Consider the following 27,833-nt stretch of genomic DNA (forward strand, 5'->3'; position numbering starts at 1 on the left):
TCACAATGGGTCATTATGTTTATGCAGATGAGGAAGAGCAGTGGAGCTAATTATTTATTTGTTTATTTAGAAAATTTAGATCCCACCCTTTCCCATAATGGGCTCAGGGTGGATTGCAGACATAACAAATAACAGTTCAAACCCAACCATAAAATAATAATACAAGAAGCACAACAGGATAAAATACAAAGCAGGAGTCAAGTTTTACAGATCGAAAGATAGATGTCGTCGGCCCAAAATATAATAGTCAAGGTGGTAAGCCGCCCTGAGCCACTTGTTGGGAAGGGCGGGATAGAAGTCATAAAATAAATAAATAAATAAAGTTAAGGGAGGACAAACAGATGGTATAAACTGTGGAGTAAGGACGCCCGCTTGACTCAACCAAAAGCCCGGCAGAACAACTCCATCTTACAGGCCCTACGGAATGGCAGTAAATGGGGTAAATTTCATTACTGCGGATATGAGAGGCGCTATCAGGTTGTGTTGCATAAAAAGGAAAAACAAACTGATGACTCACGGCTTTGAAGACTAAGTTAATAAGTTTATACAGAAAGTTGATATATTTCCCTTAGATTACAGACTAAGGTAGTAATGAATAAATGTTGGGATTCCTGTAGCAGAGAAGATCAGATACTATTCCCTTTTTTCTTGTTCTCAATTGTGCTAGTTTCTTTTTTCCCCTTTGATTCTATTTTACTTTGGAGTTTTTTTTCTTGTCTTTTGACTTCTTGTATACAAATGTTAGAAGTTCTAAAGAACAAAGTTTTCATATGGTTTGAGGTCACAGCTGCTTTGATCTGCTGTCTCACAGCAGGAAAGACAAAATGTTTATTAAATAAATAAATAGGACTTTAAATGCATTGATGGGGGCAGGGCTTTTTGTAGCAGGAACTCATTTGCATATTAGGCCACTCACCCCTGATGTAGCCAATCCTCCAAGAGCTTGCAAGGATCTTTGATTCCCCACTCCTCCACTTGCAGCTGCTGGAATGGCCTTGGGTCAGCCATAGCTCTGGCAAAGGTTGTCCTTGAAAGGGCAGCTGCTGTGAGAACCCCCTCAGACCCACCCACCTCACAGGGTGTCTGTTGTGGGGGGAGAAGATATCGGAGATTGTAAGCCGCTGTGAGTCTCTGATTCAGAGAGAAGGGCAGGGTATAAATCTGCAGTCTTCTTCTTCTTACAGTGTCTACTGTAAGCTCTTGGAGGACTGGCTACATTGGGGGATGTACCCTAATATGCAAAGGAGTTCCTGCTACAAAAGAAAGCCCTGTTTGGGGGACAGGTGAAAAGGTGCTGTGCAGCTTTACCCAAATTGGAGGCTGGGGAAATTAGTGTAATTGGAGACCAGCGAGAGAGGGGGTAATTAGGAGGTCTATCTCCACCAATGTTTATGGAGATTGTTCCCTGATAGAACTCTCTAAATAAACCAGGCTGAAGTACAACCAGAAAGATGTTTTTATTATAAAAGGAGAAAAGAGCAAAACATACATACAAAGCATATGGGGAACACACAAACGAAGAGGAAAATAAAAGGGAATAGCAAAAAAAGAGATTCGGCGAAGGTGATATCTACCAAGTCCTGGAAGTAAAGGTCCACAGAAGACAGCAACAGAAATGGCCAGCGTTTCTCGGAGAAAGAGAGGAAGCCCACAGAGAGCAGGGGTGTGATGTTTGGCGCCGAGAGAACACATATACACTGCACTGGGTCAGTGTCTGCCCAATTATAGGAAAAATTAACCCTTGTTTGGTCTGTCATGAGTGCCCTAAAACAATACTTAGATGCATGAGTGGTGTTAATGGTGCTTGATGGTGTAAATGTGTAAATGCTGACCTTTGAATGCAGGATGGGAGAGGCTATTGGGTTGTATTAATAGCCCATTAGTTAGCGTGAATGGAGGAGGGGAAGTATGACCAGGTGTGGTGAGGTCACGTCAAGGTGGAGTGTTGTTTTCCCCAGAACGCATTTTTGAGTTAGGTATCTCTTTTTTGGGTGGAGAGGAGAGCCATTAGCCCAGTCATCTACCCTGAGTCACCTTCCGAAATGTGCTTTCTAGGCACAAATGTGCTGTCTCCATTTAGTTTCATCAAGCTCCATTTTGTTCCTTTCCAGGCCGTGTTAACCCAGTCTGCTAATTGCTTCTTGGCTGCCCCACTTATCTTTCAGTACCGTCAGCAGAGTTTATTACGCCTTTAGAAGAGCTACATGTGCCTCCCAAAACAGTTCTTTGTCAGAGGACCTGCTGAAAGGAGTGAGACTGGGAAGAATCAGTTTTATGATATGGTGATATTTGCTATGCCATTTTGTTCCATACATTACGCCAGTGTTTACCAACCTGTGGGTGAGGACCCAAAAGTGGATTGCAGGCCAAATCCTCCCTAATGGCCACGCCTACCCCTTGCATATTTCTTTCTCTTCTGGAGCTCCTTGTCAACATCTCACATTCTTGTCAACATCTCACATTCTCTCTTCTTCTCCTTCTCAGTGGGGCAAAGAGCAGTCCCAAGCAGAGCCGGATTAACAATTAGGCCAAGTAGGCACTTGCCTATGGGCCCCCATGCCTTTAGGGGCCCTGGGCTGACTTTTCCTTCTATTTTCCCCCCTGCTTGCAGCCCTGCCAGCTTGCACGAGCAGCCAGCAACTGAGCTACTCTTTGCCCGACTTGCCTGGTGCAGCTGCTGCTGGCGTTGTCGCCAAGTTTGCCTCTCTCGGCCTCTCCCCTGCAGCTTAATAAAAGGGGCTTTTAAGAAGGTGCCTGCAGGCTGCAGTGGGGGTCGTGGGTGGTGGAATGGGCACTCCAACTCTGAGATAATTTGTGAGGGAGCCCCCAAGATTTCGACTGCCTAGGGGCCTCCACAGGGTTTAATCCAGCACTGGAGGATTTGTTCAGATTAAAATGGCACGTGGAGTAGCCTTAAATCCCGCCAGTTCTTGCACTGTGGTCCCAATCCTAAATGGGCCCCTTTATCATTTAATTTTTTTACAGAAGCTGGGATGTATAACAACATGCATGTTTGTTGAGACCCTTATTAGCTTTAATGACCAGTATTTACAAATAGCATGCATGTTTGTTTATGCCTTTATTAGTTTTAATTACCAGTATTTACATCTATTAGGCTGGTGCGAAATGAGCTATTGGAGGCGACGCGCTTTTTGGAAAGCCAGCCTTTAGAGACTGCTTTGGAAATGCTAGAGGGAGATAAGAATGAGGTCAATGTTGGCACTCAACACTAATGTGTGTAGTGACGATGCTAGACTTTCTGAGTAGAAAAATGCTGGCATCCTGGGGCTTGTTTATTAGGTCTCTTGGCTCTTTTACTCCGGAGGGAGTGTTTTGCAGCTTAAATTGATTCAGCATTCAAGTAATCTGCATGAACGTTAATGGGGATTTCAAAAATTTGCGTGTTGTAATTTAGTCCCTGTATTATTGAATCAACACATTAAATTATACATCTTAAAATTGAATTTAATCAATGCATTATCAAGTTAGGAGCCCCACGGTGTAGAGTGGCAGCCTGCAGTACTGCTGCCCAAGCTTTCCTCATGGCCTGAGTTCAATCCCGGGCGGAAGGTAGCTCGCTCCAGGTTGACTCACCCTTCCATCCTTCCTAGGTCGGTAAAATGAATACCCAGCTTGCTGGAGGGAGAGTGTAGATGACTGGGGAAGGCAATGGCAAACTACCCCTTTAAAAAATCTGCCATGAAAATGTCATGATGCAATGTCATCCCAGAGACAGAAATGCCTGGTGCTTGCACAGGGGACTACTTTTACCTATTTTTATTATTATTATTATTATTATTATTATTATTATTATTATTATTATTATTATTATTATTATTATTATTATTATTATTATTGATACAAACGGGGCTTTTTTTGTAACAGGAACTCCTCTGCATATTAGGCTAAGCACCCCTGATGTAGCCAGTCCTCCAGGAGCTTACAGGACTCTTCTTACAGGGCTTGCTGTAAGCTCTTGGAGAATTGGCTACGTCAGGGGTGTGTGGCCTAATATGCAAAAGAGTTCCTGCTACAAAAAAAAGCCCTGGAAATGAATGACAAGTAAACGATGGAGGGGGGGGAGGGAATTAATTTTGTAATTGGCAGCCTTATCCCTTGTTGGTTAACGTAATGATTGGGTGATGATAACCGCCAGAAGTATGGGACGTCACAGTTCTGACCAGGGATTTACTCGGATTGCTTCGCAGGCTCACAAATTGAAGCCATTCTTATTGTCTTTTAGATAAGTTTTCATGAGTGGGTTACCTGCAAATGACTTTTTGATTCTTGTTCAGTCGCACAGTCAAGGCCGACTCTTTGCGACCCCCTGGACAAAGTCACGCCAGGCCCTCCTGTCTTCCACCATCCTCCGAAGTCTGCTCGCATTCGTGTTAGTTACATCAGGAATGCTGTCCAGTCATCTCATCTTTTGCCGTCCCCCTTCTTCTTTTGCCTAACGTTTTCCCCAGCATCAGGGGCTTCTCTAGTGAGTGCTCCCTTCTCATTGGGTGGCCACTTTGATTACAGGTTTGTTAAGATTTTTTCATACTTCTCCGCCTACCCACTTCATGGAGCGCTCCTGCAGTCGGGTTGCTTCTCAAGATATCAATGGGATTCTTTGCCTGTTTTTATGAGAGACCTAACAAGCAACCTAGTGGAGAGGCGAAGTGGTAGGTAGCAGTTATATAGCTGTTATAGGGTGTCCTATTATAGGGCTGCCAATCTGCAGTTGGGGACAGGGGATTCCCTGGCTTGGAGGTCCTCCCCCCACTTCAAGGTCATCAGAAAGCAAGGGGGGGGTGGAATGTCTGCTGGGCACTCTATCATTCCCTATGGAGACTGATTTCCATAGGGTATAATACAAAATTGATCTATGGGTATCTGCAGGGGCTGTTTCTGAGCAGGGATTCTTTTCAACTTTGTACCCTAACTTTACAGTCTCATTTGCTGTTGGATTTAGAGATTTTACTGAAAAACATTCACACCCCCTGATAACAAAAGTCTGTATAGTCAAAGTGATGGTATTCCCAGTAGTAATGTATGACTGTGAGAGCTGGACCATAAGGAAGGCCAAGAGCAGAAGAATAGATGCTTTTGAGCTGTGGTGCTGGAGAAGAATCTTGAGAGTCCCTTGGACTGCAAGAAGATCCAATCAGTCAGTCCTAAGGGAAATCAACCCAGATTGTTCCCTGGAAGGTCAGATGCTGAAGCTGAAGCTCAAATACTTTGGCCACCCAATGAGAAGGGAGCACTCACTGGAGAAGACCCTGATGCTGGGAAAGACAGATGGCAAAAGAAGAAGGGGACGGCAAAAGATGAGATGGCTGGACAGCATTACGGATGTAAATAAAATGAAGTTGGATGGACTTTGGAGGATGGCGGAAGACAGGAGGGCCTGGCATGACTTTGTCCATGGGGTCGCAAAGACTTGGTCTTGACTGTGCGACTGAACAATAATAAAAAATTTGGAATTCATCAGAAAGTTGCCTCTCTCCCTCTAAATCGGGGGAAATCATTCATAAGAGGTGTGCACAAAGGTCTTTAAACATGAACACACCATTTCAACTCCGCTTTTCCTTTCCTATTCATCTACACTGGCATAATGCTTGTCTCTACTGAGGTAATCATTGGCTGAGAACAGATGGGCAATCTGGGGTGGCAGGGAAGTGGCCTGAATCGGGACGGCCCAAAAAAAGCTGTCCCGGATCCTCCCCACACTCACCCGCATGCCCCCGGCACCCTGTCCATGAGGTGGCTCGGTGCTGCCACACGGGAAGGCGACCTGGCAGCCAGATTCCTTTGTTTTCCCAGGGTGGGTCAAGTCCTGGTGCACATGAGCGCATCTGCGCTCTGATTGGCTTCATTAAAAAAAACAAACAAAACCGGAACAGCTTGGGACAGCTTGACAGCTCGCCAAGTCGCCTCGCGTGCGCCCTTCCCTGTCCAGAAGGCAATCCGGCGACTGACAGCTGCCTCAAATAGTTGCTCCCATTTTCACAGTGGTAGCTTTTTGAGCCAGGTGGAGTGGCTGGAAGGACGGGGTGAGTGTGGGATGGGGACACCCAGCAGATATTTGCACGTGGAGGGATTTTTTGCGCCGACTTCAGAGGTGTCTTTGAGTCGGCCCAAAGTGCCGGTCTGTCATCAGCCATTATGTGCCGACAGCACTTAAGGCTTTTAATGCTAAAACTCGGGCACAATTATTGTATGGGGTACCTCTCTGGATTGATGCAGTTGACATTTCAGTTGAGCGTGTCCACTCTACCTTTTGGCAGAAGATCTTGGGTTTACCTACATGTGTTCTTTATGCCGTTTTATGTTTGGAGTGTGGTCAGAATTTATCAGCTACTAGGGCATGGGTTCACACTATTAACTCCGATTATGACTCCACTTCAACTCTCATCGGGCGTTTTCGCACTGACCTTACTCGGGAGCGACGCCCCTCTTCACCCCGCAGCGTCTGCACGGATTTCGCACTAATTGCTCCGCAGAACCTGGAAGAGCCGCAAAGTCCCGCGGCTTTTGCGTCGCAAATGTAAACTGGTTTTTGGTCAGTTTACATTTGTGATGCAAAAGCTGCGGGGCTTTGCGGCTCTTCCGGGTTCTGCGGAGCAATTAGTGCGAAATCCGCGCAGACACTGCGCAGTGAAGAGGGGCGTCGCTCCCGAGTAAGGTCAGTGTGAAAACGCCCATCCACTTAGTTTTCTGTGCCAGCTACTTTCTGAACCTGATCATTCCAGCTGGCTATCTTACACTGAAGCTAAAATAAGCTCCCTGAATCTATCTTTAGAATCCTTATCCTTGCTTTCGGAGTCCCAGGCTTTTTTAGAAATAAAATCTAGTCTACTGAGCTCAGAGCTACAAACTCTTTATGGTCTTGCCAACAGAACCTGTCCTCCCCTAAACTTAGGGATTGTTCCAAATGAAAATCTTCCAGCTGTGTACCTCTACTAATTAGGGTTTGTAGAATCTTTCGGGCTCAAGTGCCGTGTTCTACTGGAGAAAGTTTTTCTTCCAGACGGCATTTCCATCCACCAATCTTGGTACCCAGCTCTGCAAAACACCCTACAGACTATAAATTGCAGAAAGTCACAGAACAACCAGTACATTCCACAGAACAATCAGCACAGTCAACAACCATCTTCCTTATCTTCACACCCCTTCCAACCCTCCCAGCAATTAACACAGAACAATGGTCACATTCAACAGCCAGTTGCCTTATCATTACCCTTCCAGGAAGCCCCACCAAACAATGGGCACATCCACAAACCAATTGCCCTTTCACCACACCCCCTCCAGCCTAGAAATAGCAGCTCTCCAACAGCCCTGGCCTCACTCAATGCACAGCAGCCAAGAAGGTCAGAGCGTCTGCTTCGGCTGCAATGCCACTGAGGATGTTCTCCGCAGCTGAGAACGAAACGTCTGGAAGAAAAACTTTCTCCAGTAGAACACGGCACTTGATCCCGAAAGATTCTACAAACCCTAATGATGTTACCAGCCGTGAAAACCTGAAATCTTTAATACCTCTACTAACTTCTAGCTCCAAAATTGCGCAGAGCCTTTCCCTTGACCAGATTCAATGCCCTTCCATCAGCCGTTTATTTGGCAGTTTCCAAGGGACTCCCTATTCTCGGCGCTGTCCCTGTAAAATGGATTGTTTTGAGACTATTGCCCATGTTCTTCTCCAATGTCCTCTCTATTTGGCATCCTGCCGGGATCTTTCATGCCCCACATTGGCCCAAATTTTAGAGACCACTGATGATTTTAGGGTGCTTTTCTTGCTTGATAATTATGATCCGGAAGTAACAGAAATAGCAGCAAAGGTGGGTTTTTTTAAATAGAGCAATAGTTACTGGTCCTGATAAGTAGTACTATGCGTCAGGTTTTATTATGTTGCTCCTTTGTTTTTATCTTGTAATCCTAATTTTATTCTGTATGGATTATGTATTCTTTTAAAATGTAACCTGGCCGGCCCTCTATTTTATATTCTTATATATGCCAATAAAGGCTGGGGTGTGTGTGCTTGTCTCCATATAGTTAGCTGTCATGTTTCAGAAGCTTTGATCCTGGCTCCGCCCCCAATGTCTCCTGGCTCCGCCCCCAAAGCCCGCAGATATTTCTGAAATTGGACCTGGCAACTCTATCCCGTAACAGGAAGCAGGCTGGGAAAGATGACCAGGATCCAAACTCCACAGGGATTCTTTTCAACTTCCTACCCCAACCTTACAGTCTCATTTGCTGTTGGATTTGCTGAAACTGAAATGCAATCTGTAATCTAATGTCTCGTTCATAAGAGGTGTGCACAGAGGTTTATATCTTTAAACATGAACACGCCATTTCAGCTCCACCTTTCCTTTCCCCCCCAGAATCCAATCATTTCTGCCCAGGCAATAAGGACTGGCTGATGGGTGTACAAGTAGCAAGAGTGCACAATTATATGGGGAAATCATGAATTATTCAGTATGTATTGACCTCTTTTGTCCCTCCCTGAATTCCTTTTCCAAAATGCTGAATCTGAACTATTCATCTACGCTAGCCTAATGCTTGTCTCTATATTTTTAGCTGTCACGTTTCAGAAGTTTAAGTGATTAAAACTGATCCTTTAGGGAGAAGTGGGGAAAAAATTGTTTTTCTTTTCCAGAGATGTGAATGGTCTGGCGTTATTTTGGACCATTTTGGTTTTCATTCGTATGGCAATTAGAAGAGGAACTAATAAATGGATGGGGCTTTAGTGATGCCAAACAGGGTTGCCAATCCCCAGATTGGGGGCGAGGGATACTTTGGTTTGGAGGTCCTCCCCCCACTTCAGGGTTATCAGAAAGTGTGGGAGGAGGGGAAATGTTCACTGAGCTCTCCATTATACCTTATGGAGACCAATCATCATAGGATATAATAGAGAATTGATCCATGGGTATCTGGGGCTTTGGAGGGGCTCTTTTTTTGAGGTAGAAAACTTTCAAGATAGCATCTGATGCCTCTCCTCAACTCCCCCCCCACCCCAGTTTCAAAAAGATTGGACCAGGAGGTCTAATTCAACGGGCCTCCCAAGAAGGCGCCCTCGTTCTTCATTATTTCCAATGGAAGGAAGGCATTTAAATGGAGTGCAGCCCCTTTAAATGTGATGGCCAGAACCCCCTTTGGAGTTCAATCACACTTGTCACAACCTTGTTTCTGGCTCCGCCCCCAAAGTCTCTTGGTTCCACCCCTGAAATTCTCAGAAATTTCCTGAGTTGTACTTGGCAACCCTAATGGCAAAGAACGCCTAAATTTCATGGATTTTCTGGTGAGGAGGCTGTTATGACCTTCCTTGTAGCCACGATGCCAGCTACACCAGCAACGCGCGCGTTCTGCCCTCTTCTCCAGCTCAGAGGCTTTCACGAGAAAGCCGCTGTTTGAACAAATTGCAGTCTGGATTCTCCTTCGTAGTCTAGGTAGCCCTGACTTGTTGATATTTTCATTTTCTGACTGCAGACTTCCCCACAGACTTCTGGTTTTGGATCGGCACCAGCATCAGTCCATTTCATCGAGATTGCCATGGTGTGGCTTCATATGGATTTTTTTTTTTCGAAACCAAGAATACCCTCTTTGCTGTCAGGAAAGAAACAACAACATTCGGGAGGAGCAGAGTTGGGCTCCCTTTGTTGCTTGAAGAGCTACGTGACTGCGATTGGCGATGAGTGAATCCCACATCCTGTCTGAGTCCAGAAATGGCATGTTCATGTTAGTGTTTAGATGGGAGACTTCCAAGCAATGTTCCCTCTAAGCTGCAGAGTCTTGTGAGCAAAAATTCTACTTTGTGAGCCACTGGAATGAAGGTTGTGAGCTACTGGCATTAAAATTGTGAGAGCCAGTTTGGTGTAGCGGTTAAGTGTGTGGACTCTTATTTGGGAGAACCAGGTTTGAACCCCCGCTCCTCCACGTGCACCTGCTGGGATGGCCTTGGGTCAGCCATAGCTCTCAAAGAGGTTGTCCTTAAAAGGATAGCTGCTGTGAGAGCTCTCTCAGCCCCACCCACCTCACAGGGTGTCTGTTGTGGGGGAAGAAGATAAAGGAGATGGTAAGCTGCTCTGAGACTCTGATTCAGAGAGAAGGGCGGGGTATAAATCTACGGTATGATGATTGATTGATGATGATGATGATGCTCTGGGGTCATCCTTCCTTAGCTAGGACAAAAATGTGTGAGCAGCAGGCTAAAAATCTGTGGGACAGCTCGCACTAACTCACTGCTTCCAAGGAATACCAGCATCATGATGTAGAGGCAGGCAATGGCAAAATACCTCCAAATGTCTCTTGCCTTAAAAATCCTAGGGGATGGCCAAAAGTCAGCTGTGACTTGGCAAGAAAAATGCATATACATATGTATGTGTGTGTGTGTGTATACATATATAGATATATGTATACATATTTGTTTTTCCTTCCTAGGAGGGATATGTGAAAATTCTGCCTGGTAACACTGGAATATAAGAGAAGTCATGTTGGATCAGGCCAATGGCCCATCCAGTCCAACACTCTATGTCACACAGTAGCAAAAAGCCCCCCACAAAAACAAAAAACAGGTGCCATCAGGAGGTCCATCAGTGGGGCCAGGACACTAGAAGTCCTCCCACTGTTGCCCCCCCTCCCCAAGCACCAAGAATACAGAGGATCACTGTCCCCGACAGAGAGTCCTAGCTATACCCTGTGGCTAATGGACACTAATAGACTTCTGCTCCATATGCTTATCCAATCCCATCTTGAAGCTGTCTACGCTTGTAGCCACCACTACTTCCTGTGGCAGTGATTAACACATGGCAGTGAATTCCATGTGTTAATCACCTTTTGGGTGAAGAAGTACTTCTGGCCCATTAGGAGCTCTGCCAGACTGTGGCCTGTGGTACTGCAGGGAATGGCATGCTGGCCCAAGAGAAACTCAGCAAGACGGACCTCCCAGTCCCCATGGATGATGTGCTGGAGCGATTCCTTAGTCGTCCGCACCATCCGTTCTGCCTGGCCGTTCGTGACCGATGGAAGGGCATGGACCTGATGTGCCGTATCAGGTTCCTAGCACGAAAGTCCTGGAACTCATCTGACGTAAAAGCAAGGTTGTTGGAGACGAGAGTGTCTGGCAGGCCGTGTGTAGCAAAAACCCTGTGGAGGGCTCCGATAGTGGCCTGGGAGGCAGTAGAGACCACAGGGACTACTTCCAGTCCCTTTGAGTATGAGTCCACAATGAGGAAGAAGGTCTTGTCCCTGAAAGAGCCCCGCAAAGTCCAAATGCAGGCGGGACCACAGGCTGTGGGTGGACTCCCAATGTTGTACTGGGGTGCAGGGTGGTGCCGGTTGGTTCTCCTGGCAGGGTTGGCACTGGGCGACCCAGACTCGGTTGCATCATTGATCCCAGGCCATCACACATAACTGCGAGCACCTTCATCTGTAGTATGCCCGGATGGGACTGGTGCAGTGCCGTTAGAACTCGCTGATGCAACTAGGAATGGCAGGGTTTCCTTGAACTGTCCATCCTTGACTTTGAAAAACTCCACGCCATTCACGGTGACTTCTCGTTTTGAAAGTCCCGCATTTTTACTGGGGAGAGTTACAAGTGAGGTCCACCCCTCGGACAAAGTTGTTTGAGGGTTTGGGCTGAGATCACTGAGAAGGTGGTTTTTAGTTTGTCAGGGGAGGACATGGACAATTGGCAGACCTAGGTAGAGGATGTGTTGAGGGAACTAGGAATGGCAGGGTTTCCTTGAACTGTCCATCCTTGACTTTGAAAAACTCCACGCCATTCACGGTGACTTCTCGTTTTGAAAGTCCCGCATTTTTACTGGGGAGAGTTACAAGTGAGGTCCACTCCTCGGACAAAGTTGTTTGAGGGTTTGGGCTGAGATCACTGAGAAGGTGGTTTTTAGTTTGTCAGGGGAGGACATGGACAATTGGCAGACCTAGGTAGAGGATGTGTTGAGGGAATGCAGCTCCTCGACTCTGGTGGCCACATGGTGTCGGCCATTTTGTTGCTGTGTCATGCCTCCCAACATGGACCGGGTCGCTTTAGACTGGCAGACCCATGTCAAGTGGCCTGTCTTCCTGCACTGGCGGCAGACAGTGTCTCTGAACTTACACAATCGCCGCATGTGGTCTTCCCCGCAGCTGGCGCAGGACCAGGAGGTCAAGGGTTCTGGCACATATGGAGTTGGGCATCTCGGTGCATGGTGCAGGCTGCATGGTGCAGCTTGAGAGCGTCATCACCATCTGAATCCTCAGATGCCAAGGTGGGGAGTTGGTAACTGCAGACCTCGGAATGGTGGCCTCACTCCTTTGCAAGCTTTTCAGCTGTGGTGGTGACCTTCAGGGCCTTCTCCAGGATAGGATCATCAGTGTCAGCTATTTTCTGGTGGGCACGCTCATTGTGCAGGCCGTGGGTGAATTTGTCAAGGAGAGCCAGTTTGGTGTAGTGGTTAGGTGTGCAGACTCTTATCTGGGAGAACCGGGTTTGATTCCCCCCCTCCTCCACTTGCACCTGCTGGAATGGCCTTGGGTCAGCCATAGCTCTCACAGGAGTTGTCCTTGAAAGGGCAGCTGCTGTGAGAGCCCTCTCAGCCCCACCCATCTCACAGGATGTCTGTTGTGGGGGAGGAAGATAAAGGAGATTGTGAGCTGTTCTGAGACTCTTTGGAGTGGAGGACGGGATATAAATCCAATATCTTCTCCTTCTTCTTCTTCAAGCAGGGCCTCTTCCAATCACACCGCAAACTTGGCCTTAACTCCGATCTCGCACAAGGAAGCGAGGTAAGTGGGAGTGGACTCATTCAGCTGCTGATTTAGGTTGAGAAATTGGAGCCGTCTGGTCATGCGGGTTGGCTGAGGAGCGAAGTGGCTGGTCAGCGCCTTGATGACCTGGTTGTAGGTAGACGTCTCGAACGCTGCTGGAGCGACCAGGCTCTCAGCTAACCTCAGGGTGGCAAGGCCGCAGGAGCTCAGCAGCAGAGCCTTCTTCATGTCTAGGTCCTCGTCTCCATCCTTTAGCTTTTGGGCCATGAGGTAATACTTTAGTCTCTGTGCCCATGTCTCCCAGAGTTTGGAGTGACCGGGTCGAACTCAGCAGTGGTACTGGAGTAGTAGTCACGTCAGTTGGCTGTGGTGATGCGATGTGCAGAGCTGGATGCGGAGGGCAGCGATGCATGGTGTGGTGCTGATTGCCAGGGCTCGCTCACCAGGATCCTACCTTCGTCGCCACTATAATATAGTGAGTTCCACGCATGAAGGAGATGTGGTGGTAGTGGACATTGCTCTCTTTATTCAGTACAGCATAATAACAGTTGAACTCAAAGACCGGAGAAGTGGGCCAGCAGGGCCAACTATATATAGTTCAAGTTTCCTGCGCTAGGACGCCATTGGATCATTTAAACCAGCAGGGGGCCCATAATTGGAGCAGAACATATGAACATATGAAGCTCCCTTCTACTGAATCAGACCCTAGGTCCATCAAAGTCAGTATTGTCTACTCAGACTGGCAGCGGCTCTCCAGGGTTTCAAGCTGAGGTTTTTCACACCTATTTGCCTGGACCCTTTTTTGAAGATGCCGGGGATTGAACCTGGGACCTTCTGCTTCCCAAGCAGATGCTCTACCACTGAGCCACCGTCCCTCCCCACGGTGGATCCTACTGCCCATTGTTCCTGAGTCCCCAAACTCAGTCCTAAAGGATCCAATGAGCCAGGCAGGAACATGTCAGGCATGATCACCTTCATCCCTGGTAGGCACACGAAACATTCAGAATGACAGAATCCAAGAGTTGGGAAGAGCCCAACTCCAAAGGTCATCTAATTCAGCTCCTCGCTGAATGCCCAAATTCACTGCAGTAGCCTTGCAAACTCTGTTTTGAACATCACCAGCGAGAGAAAGTCACCCCCTTCACCTCGTAAGGTAATTAGTTCCAACTTTGAACCCAAAATAACTGTCGTACTGGTAGCAGCAGAAAGGAGCACCTTAAAGACTAATAAAATTTGTGGCCAGGTGGGAGTTTTCAGGAGTCACCGCTCACTTCTTCAGATATCCAACTTCTTCAGATACTTCACATACCTTTTCTACTGCGACACACAGACATAACATGGCTACCTATCTTGGCGTATTGGTATTATATTTATCCACTAGGCAAGCTTAGACATAAAATTGATCTCTTCTACTTTATGTTCTATTGACTTGGGAGAGATTTCCCAAGTTGGAGATTGCCAAGAAGGACATTAAATTACTGATTACATTTCAGTTTCAGTAATCAACAAACTTCATTAGTTCAGCAGTTGCCTTATCTGAGGAACGCAAGCTGCACAAGATCCATCATTGCAATATTTTTGTTTTGTGTTTAAGAACATAAGAGAAGCCATGTTGGATCAAGGCAACGGCCCATCCAGTCCAACACTCTGTGTCACAGAAGAACATAAGAGAAGCCATGTTGGATCAGGCCAATGGCCCATCCAGTCCAACACTCTGTGTCACATAAGAACATAAGAGAAGCCCTGTTGGATCAGGCCAATGGCCCATCCAGTCCAACACTCTGTGTCACAGAAGAACATAAGAGAAGCCATGTTGGATCAAGCCAATGGCCCATCCAGTCCAACACTCTGTGTCACACAGTGGCCAAAAAAACAAACAAAACCCAAGTGCCATCAGGAGGTTCACAAGTGGGGCTAGAAGCCCTTCCACTTTGCCCCCCCCCCCACAAGCACCAAGAATACAGAGCATTACTGCCCCAGACAGTTCCAACAGTATGCTGTTGCTAATAGCCATTGATGGTCCTCTGCTCCATATTTTTATCCAATCCCCTCTTGAAGCTGGCTAGATGACCACAAAATACCTTTAGGTAACACCTTTCCAGGTGAACTTTGGTTCACTAACTTCTGCCTTTGAGGAGTTCCTAGTGATACATTGTGCTCAAACTGATGCTGCTTTTGGAAGAGCAGGTCTTCAGAGCCTGTTTCTTTCAGGCAACCTGCACCTGACATCAGGTATGCAGCTCCCTAGTCACCACAGTTGTCGGACTGTACAGAGACTGCCGACAAAGAAAACAGGTTGCTCAAGTGGAGCTGATGGCGTTTCAGTGTTCACGTTGAAGGTCAGACAAGATACCATCCTTCCTTGCAAGTTCCTTTCATTTAAGTTGGGCATTCATATGGTGGTCATGAAGCAACCTGAATCCACCCCCAAAGTCTCCTGGCTCCACCCCCAAAGTCCCCAGATATTTCTTGAAATGGACTTGGCAACCCTCTCTGCGCCACTCCTGAACTCATACGTGAGACTGCATCCACGGCTATGAAACCATGCCAAGTAGCCCGTGTAAATCTACTAAGAAAATAATCTAAAATAGTTCTCACTTTTTTCTTCACATAGTATAGCAATATGGAATGACATACCTTAATGAAAGAATCTTTTAAAAGCGTTATTCCTAATTTCCATACACTTCCAACGAAAGGAAGCCGAAGAGGCCCAGGGGGGTAGGAACTGTGTGACCAGAGTTGTTTCAGAAGGTACAGAATCAGGAGAAACACCAGCAAGGTGATCAAGATGGCCAGTGTTTCCACCATTGTCCTTGCTTCTTTTTCTCTGCCCCGGTATCTTTCACCTATATAGGCTGACTGTTCTTCCTCTAGTGGCTTTTCCTTTCTCTCAGACTGTTGCCACTCATCTCTCTTTCATACGGACATCCTTTTATATGCATCACAGATACATCTAAATATATAGGAAGTCGCCTGAGATCATGGCCAACTCATTTTGAACTGCAGTCATCAGGCATATATATTATGGCTGCACGTGTTTAATTCTGAATATCTTTCCTATTTAATTCTGGTACGGTGGCTCAATTAATTATGGAGAAGAAAGGTGGATGTCAGAATTCTATGAGTTCTTGAATGCTGCATTTCATTGGAATGTTGATTCCAGCTGAGAAACGGTCAGCAGCCTGGCATGGCCGAGATTATCTTGGCCTATCTCCTTAAATCTCAGTATTTGTGATTAAATATTTGCTCCTAGGCTTCACCAAGATATTAACATGCTTTCTTCAGCAGTTGACTAATGCTCTAAAATTGCATTTTAATCAAAAGTTGGCAGGATGCCCATACTACAAATATGCATGATTACCATAGCGGTGGTAATATGAAGACTGCAATTAGCTACTCATTATTTCTCAGAGGCAAAAAATGCAATATCCTTGTGTTGTTCTCAGGGCTTTTTTTGTTGCAGGAACTCCTTTGCATATTAGCCCTCGCCCTCCTCCCGGAGCTTACAGTAGGCTCTGTACGAGGAGCCCTGTAAGCTCTTGGAGGATTGGCTACAACAGGAGGGTGAAGTCTAATATGCAAAGGAGTTCCTGCTACAAAAAATGCCCTGATTGTTCCTGATACAAAGTTCTATGGCAATATAATGCACAGATAGAACTCATGAGGAAGTGAGCTTCCGAATTCTTTTAAAAGAATGAGACTAATGCATCACAGCTGTTTTCTTAAAGGTAAATGATCCACCTATATGCTATTCATACAAATACTGAGAGATCCTGAGATGCATTAAGCCCCATAGGAGAGAATGTCTCGCATTTATGAATAAGGAATGCTTCCTTTTGTAATAGAATTTTTAAAATGCCTTTGGTTGTATCTATGTCCTTGAACAATACATACTACTGTGCATTTTTTAAGCTGATGCCTTTTGGAACAAAGTAGGAGTCACGCGCACCTTTAAGACCAACAAAGTTTTATTTAGAACGTAAGCTTTCGTGGGCTTCAAACACACTTCGTCAGACGAGGAATCGGGGACAATGAGCAGAGCTGCAAATAGCTGGTAGGCAGTGATTTAGAATGCAAGATGGTACAAATTTAAGATCCAATGACAGAACAGTAAAATTAACAAATTGAGCAAACCTTTGATCTGGATAGCATGAGTATGAGAAAGCAATAAAACAGTAATATGTCAAAATGTGAGAATGTCTGTTAATGACTCTATTGCATAAACCTGGACCAAAGAGAGGGCATTTCTTCCTCTTCTGGAACTGTTTGAGAACCGAGGGTGTTGACTTGAGACTAATATTCCACTGGATGAGGCACATTCCATTTAATCAGGGCTGGAATAACAATAGTCCAAGTAGACACTGGTCTATAGTCCACCTCACCTATAGGGGCCCCAGGCCGGCTCCCCCCCTTCCCGGTTTTCCCCCTGGAGCCTGCATGCTCAGCCAGCATCTGAGCCACTCTTTGCTCAACTTGCCTGGTGCGGCTGCTGCTGGTGTCGCCATGTTTACCTCTCTCTGCCTCTCCCCCACAGCTTTGTCAAAAGGGCTTTTAAGAAGGTGCCTGCAGGCTACCACGAGGGCTATGGGTGGCAGGGTGGGCGCTCCAACTCTGAGATAATTTACAAGGGGCCCCCCAAGATTTTGACTGCCTAGGGGCCTCTGTAGGGTTTAATCTGGCACTGACTTTCATGGATGTTTTCAACAAGAGAGATACTCTAAAACCACCCACTCATGAACTGTTAGATCTGGTTGACCTGATACTAGAACATAACTGCTTTAGATACAAATATAAGTTTTTCCTCCAGACTAAAGGAACTGCCATGGGGTCCCCCTGTGCCCGTAACATAGCTAACCTGTATATGGAGGCATTTGAATTGAGATGGATCTGTAATGCAACTAATCATCCATTCTTTAACAGCATAATTCCTCATAAAAGGTATATTGATGACCTAATTTTGGTCTTTAGAAAATCATCTGAGATAGAGTTCTTTCCAAGTGGCTAAACAATCAGCATGACTCCATTAAATTTCAGGGGCATAGTGATAAAAAGAGTATACCATATCTGGATACCATTATTTTCAGATCTCCACAGGACACTTTGGCATTTAAATTATTTAAAAAAATCAACAGATTGTAACGCATCCTTATCTTATTTGTCCTTTCATCTGGCACACATGAAAAACAATTTACCTTATGGTCAATATTTAAGAATAAAACACAACTCCACTTGTGACGATTCATACTACAGGGATTCTTCAGTATTGGATCAACAGCTAAGTAGAAAGGGCTACCCCAAACATATCCTGCAATCATCCAAGGAGAGAGCTAATTAGGCGCAGTCTAGGTCTGAGCTACTAAAATCTACCCCCTCGGTTCCTAAGGAGAGCTTCATTTGGAGTTTAGAATGTTCAAAGTTAGCTCAGCCCATCAGGAATATTATCCATAAAGAAGAAGACTGCAGACTGTGATGTGGGTGGGGCTGAGAGGGCTCTCACAGCAGCTGCCCTTTCAAGGACAACCTCTGCAATAGCTATGACTGACCCAAGGCCATTACAGCAGGAGCGAGTGGAGGAGTGGGGAATCAAACCCGGTTGTCCCAGATAAAAGAGTCAGTTCAGTGTAGCGGTTAAGTGTGTGGACTCTTATCTGGGGTTTGATTTCCCCCTCCTCCACTTGCAGCTATTGTAATGGCCTTGGATCAGCCATAGCACTCACAGGAGTTGTCCCTGACCCCTCTCAGCCCCACCCACCTCACAGGGTGTCTGTTGTGGGGGGGAGAAGACATAGGAGATTGTAAGCTGGTCTGAGTCTCTGATTCAGAGAGAAGGGCGGGGTATAAATCTGCAGTCTGCAGTCTTCTTCTTTATGGATAATATTCCTGATGGGCTAACTTTGAAGATTCTAAACTCCAAATCAAGCCCTCCTTAGGAATTGAGGCAGTAGATTGTAGTAGCTCAGACCTCTGTGCCTAATTAGCTTTTTCCTTGGATGATTGCAGAATATGATTGGGGTAGACCTGTGAAAGCGTGGAAACTAAGAAGGGCCGATAGGTGAATGGGAGACCCCCAAGGAAGATTGGGGCTTCTATGCAAGGTAAGGCAGTGGCAAACTGCCTTTGCTCATCTCTTGCCTTGAAAAAAACCCCAGGTAGAACTTCATGGGGTCACCATGTGTTGGTTGTGACTCAATGGCACACTTTACCAGTTTGGTGTAGTGGTTAAGTGTGTGGACTTTTATCTGGGTGAACCGGGTTTGATTCCCCACTCTTCCACTTGCATCTTCTGGAATGACCTTGAGTCAGCCATGGCTCTTGTAGTGGTTGTCCTTGAAAGGGCTCTCTCAGCCCCACCCACTGCACAGGCTGTCTGTTGTGTGGGAAGAAGTTAAAGGAGATTGTAAGACGCTCTGAGACTCTGATTCAGAGAGAAAGGTGGGGTATAAATCCGCAGTCTTCTTCTTAGAGCTCTGTATTGAGCATTTATGCGAGGGCATCAAAATTACTAATAAAATCCTTTATCAGACAATAGTAATAGTTTAGCAATCAGGAACATCAGCGATCTGCCTCTCAAAGAAGCAACTGATGAGCTCCGACAGAGAAATCAAGGACACAATGAATTGAGCAGGTGAGAGTGGATTTAAGATGAATCAAAAGGCATGGAAGGAGAAATCGGCGGTAACAAATGAGCCAGTCCATTTTGTATTGTTTATGATGCACCGCTGCGGGGAACAGCACAGAGCTTATATGGGCAGGGAAGAAATGATACCCCAACTACAGGCTCTGTGTTGAGTTCTTTCACTCCTTCTGGCAGCTGGAAAGTGAACGCCTGCAGCAGGTTGGTAAAGAAGATGAAAATCTCAATCCTCGCCAACTGCTTTCCCAGGCAGACACGGGCCCCTGCAGAGGAAAGAAGGGAAGGCAACAAGTGAAGAATCTATTAATATGTGTTCTCTAGCACTTCCTCCGTTTTGCTGACATCTTCTGGGCTTGGTAGCAAGAAATGGGCACCTCAGTGTAACAGATGCCAATGATGACATAAGAACCACACTGCATTATCAGTTTTTCAACAATGCCTTAAGTATTCAATAAATTAATTTTCAAAAAATATTTGCTGTTTTATGAGGGTTTTTTTCCAAATATCCATCACCCATATTCAAAATCACACTGCCATAATCCACATTATAATAATACAATATAATAATCCATATACATCTCAGCTGGAGGAAAGTACCATAGTCCACATACAGCCCGATGGGATATAATTTCTATACATGTACAGTCCATTGCAAGCGTCTGTCCTTTCTCAAGGGCATATATTCTTTAAATTTCACAATCATCCCGCTGTGCTGGCTTCCACAGAGCTGCAATTATTTGGCAGAAGAATCATGGCTGTGTCGAGAGCAATACTATTTATCCAATAAAATTCATCAAGTCTAGATAGTATTAATCCCCTGACTTTATCATGGTGGAATGCTAAAACACCTTGGGTGTTTTCGCACTGACCTTAATCAGCAGCGACGCCCCTCTTCACCGCGCAGGATCGGCGCGGATTTCGCACTAATTGCCGTGGAGCTCCCGGAAGAGCCGGAAAGTCCCGCGGCTTTTGCGGCGCAAATGAAAACTGGTTTTTGGTGGTTTCTGTTTGCTCCGCAAAAGCCGCGGGACTTTCCGGCTCTTCCGGGTGCTCCGCGGCAATTAGTGCGAAATCCGCACCGATCCTGCGCGGTGAAGAGGGGCGTCGCTGCTGATTAAGGTCAGTGCGAAAATGCCCCTTACCTCCAATCTTCCAAGTGTCATCCAAGGGGAATATCCTCTTGGTGGTTGGTGGTAGGATGATATTTGCCTTGAAAGACACTTGGAATATTGGAGATGAGGAGTTTTAGCGTTCCACCATGATAAAGCCAGGGGATTAAAACTATCCCTGATGGTGAAGACTTGATGAATTATATTGGACGAATAGTACTGCTCTCAACACAGCCACAATTCTTCTGCCAAACTATTGCAGCTCTATAGGAAGCCAAGACAGCGGGGTGATTGTGAAATTCACAGAATATTCTTGCTCTGCATATGAAAGTTATGCAAAAAAAGAGAGATGCAAGTCCTGTCTTATGTCCAAGGTATATTTAATAGAGTTTACCTTCCAGTTGTTTTCTAACCAGAATCATACTAATATTTCTCACAAGGTTTTGGTAATTTAGCAATACCTAAGAACATTCTGTACAAGAAGAAAATATTCCTAAATTCACCTCTGAACAGCTATCAACCACATTTTGCATTTACCTGCACCAAATGGAAGAAACGCTTCTCTTTCCACAAAACCTCCATCCTTGTCCAAAAAATGATTTGGGTTGAATTTCTCTGGTGTCTCCCATTGTTTAGGATCAAGAAGAACAGAGCGGAGATCTGGAACAATAACGGCACCCTGGAAGAACGAAACTCTTGCTACAGAATGCATACAGACAAGGATATTGATCTTTTCCAGTCATTGTTCCAAAACTAGTATTTGCTGTTTCCAAGAGTTGTCAGTCAGTGCCTGACACCTGGCATGAGATGAGGGGAAGGGCAGAGACATTGTTCACATCATCACAGTGATGACATGGTGCCATTTTGGGGTTGAACCTGGAACTAGTCATGCCACTCTAAATGTCAAGGGAAACTATGATTTTACCTTAGAGATTCTTGTGAATCCTTAAGTGGTTTGACATTACTTCTGGGTTCATCCCAGAAATTATATTATGCTGTTGATGCGTCAGTGGTTTATTCCTTATAGTTAACCCTGTTGGCCTACTGAGTGGCAGAGGGGTTGGGGGCTGGAAAAGGGAGGTTTCCTGCTATAGGGAGGGGGCTCCTGGCATCCAGGGGGCTCCTGGCATCCTGGCATCTTGGAGAGCCAGTTTGGTGTAGTGGTTAAGTGTGTGGACTCTTATCTGGGAGAACCGGGTTTGATTCCCCACTCCTCCACTTGCACCTGCTGGAATGGCCTTGGGTCAGCCATAGCTCTGGCAGAGTTGTCCTTGAAAGGGCAGCTGCTGTGAGAGCCCTCTCAGCCCCACCCACCTCACAGGGTGACTGTTGTGGGGGGGAGAAGATACAGGAGATTGTAAGCCACTCTGAGTCTCTGATTCAGAGAGAAGGGCGGGGTAAAAATCTGCAATTCTTCTTCTTCTTCTTCTGTTGCTTCCAGACCCCCTCAAATGTCCAAAATGGCCCCAGCCATTTCTAGCTTTTGATGATCCAAGCCACAACAAAAATAAAAATGATGAAAAGAAAAAGGTAACAACAACAGACTGATATTTACGGTATTTTAATTTTTGTAATTTTGAGGTCCCATAGAGCTTCAGGCCCAGGCCAAATCGTCCTTCTTGAACCCTCAGACTGGCCATGGCTATTTCTCATACATGCATGCTTCAATTCTCATGAATCTCATGAATCTCATGAATCATATATTCTTTCAGTAATGGCTGGATTTCTAAGCATGAACTGATCAGGTCGCTCTATTGTTATTTCATTCGCAAAATGAGAATGAGACACACTGCGGGGTGACATGATAGAGGTTTACAAGATAATGCATGGGATGGAGAAAGTAGAGAAAGAGGTACTTTTCTCCCTTTCTCACAATACAAGAACTCGTGGGCATTCGATGAAATTGCTGAACAGACAGGTTAAAACGGATAAAAGGAAGTACTTCTTCACCCAAAGGGTGATTAACATGTGGAATTCACTGCCACAGGAGGTGGTGGCGGCCACAAGTATAGCCACCTTCAAGAAGGGTTTAGATAAAAATATGGAGCACAGGTCCATCAGTGGCTATTAGCCACAGTGTATGTGTGTATATAAATTTTTTTGCCACTGTGTGACACAGAGTGTTGGACTTGATGGGCCGTTGGCCTGATCCAACATGGCTTCTCTTATGTTCTTATGTACACAGTTGAACAAACAGAACTGAAAAGAAACTAGAGCAAATGTTATGCGCTCCTGCACTGTGAACACACTGGAGGTTTGGCACAGTCTCGTCCTGCCTCTATTGGCAGCAGTTTAATTAGCTGCAGGAAGTTTTGACCAGACATCTCACCCCGGAACCAGCTTCACCGAGCGCTTGCCCCATGGTCAGTCATTCAGATTGTTGATGGGGGGTTTTGTGCATCACCCATGCACAGGGACTCCTGATCCAGAATGACTACTTAGCTGTGGTGATGTGCTCATGCACACATCTCTACTTGATCCAAAAGATTTTTAGAAAGTAGGCGGGTATGGAAGGGAAGGTTCAGACTCCCCAAATGGCTTGACTTCAGAAGAGGGAATTTCAGACATCCAGAAACGCGGGATGAATGTGTGAGGGTTGGTAAGTGCTGGACTTCCTCTAGTGTCTATTTACTCTGCTTCCAATTTGTCTTACAAAGGGGAGAGTATGACTGGGGAATGGGTGCCAGATGTGTCCAGGTAAATATGCCTATTTAATCTGTTAGAGATCAGCAACTATATTGGGCCAAACTACCTGTCTGACCACAGCCCTGGACAACCGACTGGCCTCAATAAGCTAAAAACAGAATATGCACTGATCTAGGTTTCCTTCTTCAGTCTGATTCTTTGGCTTTCCCAGAAAACAAGAAGGTTTCAGGGGGAGGAGAGCTTTGTAAAGTGCTATTGTTATAGCATCTATTGTTATAGCATCTGTTGTTATAGCACTATTGTTATAGCATCTATTGTTATAGCATCTATTGTTATAGCATCTAAACTGGAAATGGTTTTTAAGAAACATATGATAAATATATGAACACGTTGGGTACTGATAGTCACCCAATCATTGGATTTTTTAAAAAATAAAATTGAGAGGCACTAACAAATAGATCAGCACAGTTGGGGCCAGATAAATTGGGGAATGACACAATAGTAATAATTTGATGTTTCTGGAAATGAGGTAAGTTTTGTAGCCTTCAAAAACTGCTACACAGGAAGTTTCTATACATGAGACTGTGAGCTACTTTGAGACTTCTTCAGGTAGAGAAAAGTGAGGTATAAAAAACTACCCTTCTTCTTCTAGACATAAGCATCTTACAAAGTGCTACCTTTTATAAATATCACTCTTAGAGTCCAGAAGTGCAACCATAAGAATATCCTGTACCTTTGGAATAAGAAAACCACGCATGTTCACATCTTTCGTACATTGTCTGGGGACCCCAAAGAATAAGATGTAGTAGAGACGTTGGATCTCATGAATCACAGCATTAGTGTAGGGCAGTTTCTTCCGATCTTGGTAGCTGAATAATTGAGAGGAACCTAAAACATCTTCAATCTCTTTGTGGACTTTCTCTGAGGAAAACAATTAAAAAAGTATCATGGACACTGCATTGTCCTCTACCTCATTCATGAACCGGTGAAACTATTCAATATCACATATTCAAGACATATGAATATACATTGAGCTGTAGGTTCGGGTCATGCAGCAGCAGATATTAGCTATGAAAAGAAACACAAAGAATTAAAGGGATTGGTGTCCTTTTACGCAAATTGGCCCCACGACAAGCATTCTTTACATAACATGAGCTCCACTGTAAAAGGATAATTTAAGTCTGTTTATAAAGAATTCACAGCTTGGGCAAATAATTCTCCCAGGGAAAAGTGAAAGTGTGGAAGTTAGACAGATACTGAATCCAAGAGGTAACCTTATTTACCCTATCCAAAACAGAATGAAGGGAAGTGAAATGGTGGTAGGCAATAAAACGTTAAACTTTGGACATATTTCAACAAGTACTACAAAAGCCCCCTGAAAATAAATAAATAAATAAATAATAATAATAATAATAATAATAATAATAATAATAATAATAATAATAATAATAATAAGCAACTTTTATTTGTATCCCGCCCTCCCCGCCGGAGCAGGCTCAGCGCGGCTAACAAGATATGGTATACCATGATTTACATAAAACAATTTTAAAGTACAATTAGTACATACATTTAAAAAACAGTTACATAAAAGTTAAAAACTACGATGAGTTAAGGTGCTATGTTCAGTAGATGTATTTCGATGGCGAGGTATCGCTTTCAGGGCTCCTTATATGCTTGCAGAAAGAGGGTGGTTTTGCAAGCCCTGCGGAACTGATTAAAGTCCCACAGGGCTCGCACTTCCTCCGGCAATTGATTCCACCAGTGGGGGGCCATTACGGAGAAGGCCTGCTCTCTTGTTACTCTCAGTTTGGCCTCCTTTGGTCCAGGGATCCATAAAAGGCTTTGGGAACTAGATCTTAGTGCTCTCTGGGGAACTGTTTTTAGAAACAAGTTTAGATGCTTGGAGTGGATACAGGACATGAGCCACCACTGGTTTCCCAGATTCTGATGGAACCTAATGACCCAGTCTCAATGTCCATGCCCCAAAGCAGCAAACATGTAGAAGGCAAAGCCTTCTGCTCCAGGTTTGACAGGAACTGGCCCTTTAACAGGCCACTGCCTGATGATCACCTGGGACACAGCCTTGAGCCTGGATGGGGAAATGAGGAGATGAGCCTCAGCTGGGATGTGGGAGTGGCAAGCAACTCAGGGAAAGCAGTCCCTGGGAAAACACTGGAGCTATTTGTAAAGAAATCGATCTGGGAGCACCTAAAGGACAACTTGGTGATCCAGGGGAGTCAGCATGGATTTGTCCTCAACAGGTCCAGTTAGACCAGCCTCATTTCCTTCTTTGATTGAGTGATGAGCTGGATCAAGGGAATGCTGTTGATGTTGTTTACCTGGATTCAGGAAAGCCTTTGAAAGGGTTCCCCATGATGTTCTGAAACTAGAGGACTGTGGACTGAACTCAAGGATAGTTAGGCAGATAGAGAACTGGTTGGAGAACCACAGTCAACAAGTAGTTATCAAGGGCATTGCATCTGATTGGAGGGAGGTGTCCAGTGGGGTGCCACAGGGCTCAATTAAGGGCCCTGTACATTTCAATCAGTTTATCAATGATCTGGAGAAGCGTGTGGAGGAGCTGCTCATTAAAGTTGCAGATGACACCAAATTGGGAGGAACAGCAAACACACCAGAATATAGAGACAGAATTCAACAAGATCTGAATGCTCTGGAAAAGTGAGCAGAAGTGAACAAGATATAATTTAACAAGGGTAAATGCCAAGTCTCACATCTTGATAACAAAAATGAGAAACGCACAAACTGGATGGGGGATGTACTTTTGGACAGCAGTGTCTGTGAACAAGATATTGGGATACAGGTGGTCCATAAGTTAAATATAAGCAGCAAGTGTGATGCAGCAATAAAAAAGGTAAATGCCATCTTGGGGTGTATCAGCAGAAGCAAAACATCCGGATCACAAGATGTCGTAGTTCCGCTGTACACTGCATTAGCCAGGCCACACCTGGTGTATTGTGTGAAGTTCTGGAGGTCTCACTTCAAGAAGGATGTGGACAGAATGGAGCAACTGCAGAGGAGAGCAACGAGGATGATCAAGGATCTGGAAACCAAGCCCTATGAGGAAATGCTGAAGGACTTGGCATTGTTCAATCTGGAGGAGAAGAGGCTGAGGGGGGACATGATTGCCCTCTATAAGTATTTGAAGAGCTGCCACTTAGAGGAGGGCAGGGAGCTGTTGGTGTTAGCAACAAAGGAGAGGACTCATTAATGGGTTTAAACTAAAGGTGGGAAGGTAGCTAATGAAGGAAGTGGTGAGCTCCCCTTCACTGGCAATCTTTAAGCAGTGGCTGGACAAACACTTGTCATAAGAACATAAGAGAAGCCATGTTGGATCAGGCCAGTGGCCCCTCCAGTCCAACACTCTGTGTCACAGAAGAACATAAGAGAAGCCCTGTTGGATCAGGCCAGTGGCCCCTCCAGTCCAACACTCTGTGTCACAGAAGAACATAAGAGAAGCCCTGTTGGATCAGGCCAATAGCCCATCCAGTCCAACACTCTGTATCACACAGTGGCCAAAAAAACCAAGCGCCATCAAAAGGTCCACCAGTGGGGCTGGAAGCCCTCCCACTGTGTCCCCCCAAGCATCAAGAACACAGAGCATCATTGTCCCAGACAGAGTTCCAACAATACGCTGTGGCTAATAGCCACTGATGGACCTCTGCTCCATATGCTTATCCAATCCCCTCTTGAAGTTGTCTATGCTTGTAGCCGCCGCCACCTTATGTGGCAGTGAATTCCACGTGTTAATCACCCTTTGGGTGAAGAAATACTTCCTTTTATCAGTTCTAACCCGACTGCTCAGCAATTTCATTGAATGTCCACGAGTTCCCGTATTGTGAGAAAGTACTTCTTTCTCTACCTTCTCTATCCCATGCATAAACCTGTAAATCTCTACCATGTCACCCCACAGTCAATGTTTCTCCAAGCTAAAGAGCTCCAAGTGTTTTAACCTTTCTTCACAGGGAAAGTGTTCCATCCCTTTAATCATTCTAGTTGCCCTTTTCTAGACTTTTCCCTATGCTATAATATCTTTTTTGAGGTGTGATGACCAGAATTGTACATAGATTCCAAATGAGGCCACACCATCGATTTATAAAGGAGCATTATGATACTGGCTGTTTTGTTTTCAACAGGGGTCATTATGTAGAAAAAGAGGTGCCAGAGCTCATTAGCACAACTCATTTTCATAACTCATTTGCATATGACACACCGCTGACATCACTGGAAGGTGTACTAAATTATATCAGCTCAGCACCTACCATGACATACTTCGTGACTTATAATTACTATAATAAAACTTTACTCCCATCATTCTTCTTAAATGACTTTCTCCTATGCATCCACAGTGGCATGAGAAAGATTTCCATTTGTCTGTTTTATGTGTTTTGATTATTTTCCCATTTTTTGTGGGGGGAAATATTAGAAAGTTTGTCATATCTTAGTTCAGCAAAATTCGCAGAGGAGGTTTGAACAGTTGAGTCCAGAAGCAAGTATTTGATGGGGGCGGGGGGAAGAAAGAAAGAGCACAATAAAATTTAGAGGTTTTGGAGCTCCGCTCCTGCCCAAAATAAGGCCTAGTTTTCAATTCCCTTCCTAATAATTCCCAGCATAGCACTGGGCTTCTTATTTACGATGCCAGCCAATTATCCAGTTAAGCAGGAGACGTTTGCACTCCT

The 27,833-nt window shown here is 45.2% G+C and overlaps 1 protein-coding gene and 1 pseudogene across 1 annotated transcript in view; both read right to left on the reverse strand.

Annotated features, from left to right (window-relative positions):
- The window catches only part of LOC132574370 (cytochrome P450 2J2-like), a 45,679-nt gene extending 28,240 nt beyond the window's left edge, over nucleotides 1–17,439 (reverse strand). The window contains exons 1-2 of the mRNA XM_060242733.1: nucleotides 17,434–17,439; nucleotides 15,385–15,660 (exon numbers count right to left, since the gene is read on the reverse strand). Of these exons, the coding sequence (XP_060098716.1) occupies nucleotides 15,385–15,660; nucleotides 17,434–17,439 (282 nt within the window). The remainder of the gene's footprint in view (nucleotides 1–15,384; nucleotides 15,661–17,433) is intronic.
- A 1,990-nt stretch (nucleotides 17,440–19,429) lies between these two features.
- LOC132574461 (cytochrome P450 2J2-like) overlaps nucleotides 19,430–27,833 on the reverse strand; it is a 29,618-nt pseudogene continuing 21,214 nt past the window's right edge.

Source organism: Heteronotia binoei, chromosome 6 (assembly GCF_032191835.1).
Source record: "Heteronotia binoei isolate CCM8104 ecotype False Entrance Well chromosome 6, APGP_CSIRO_Hbin_v1, whole genome shotgun sequence".
NCBI classification, from domain to species: Eukaryota; Metazoa; Chordata; class Lepidosauria; order Squamata; family Gekkonidae; genus Heteronotia; species Heteronotia binoei.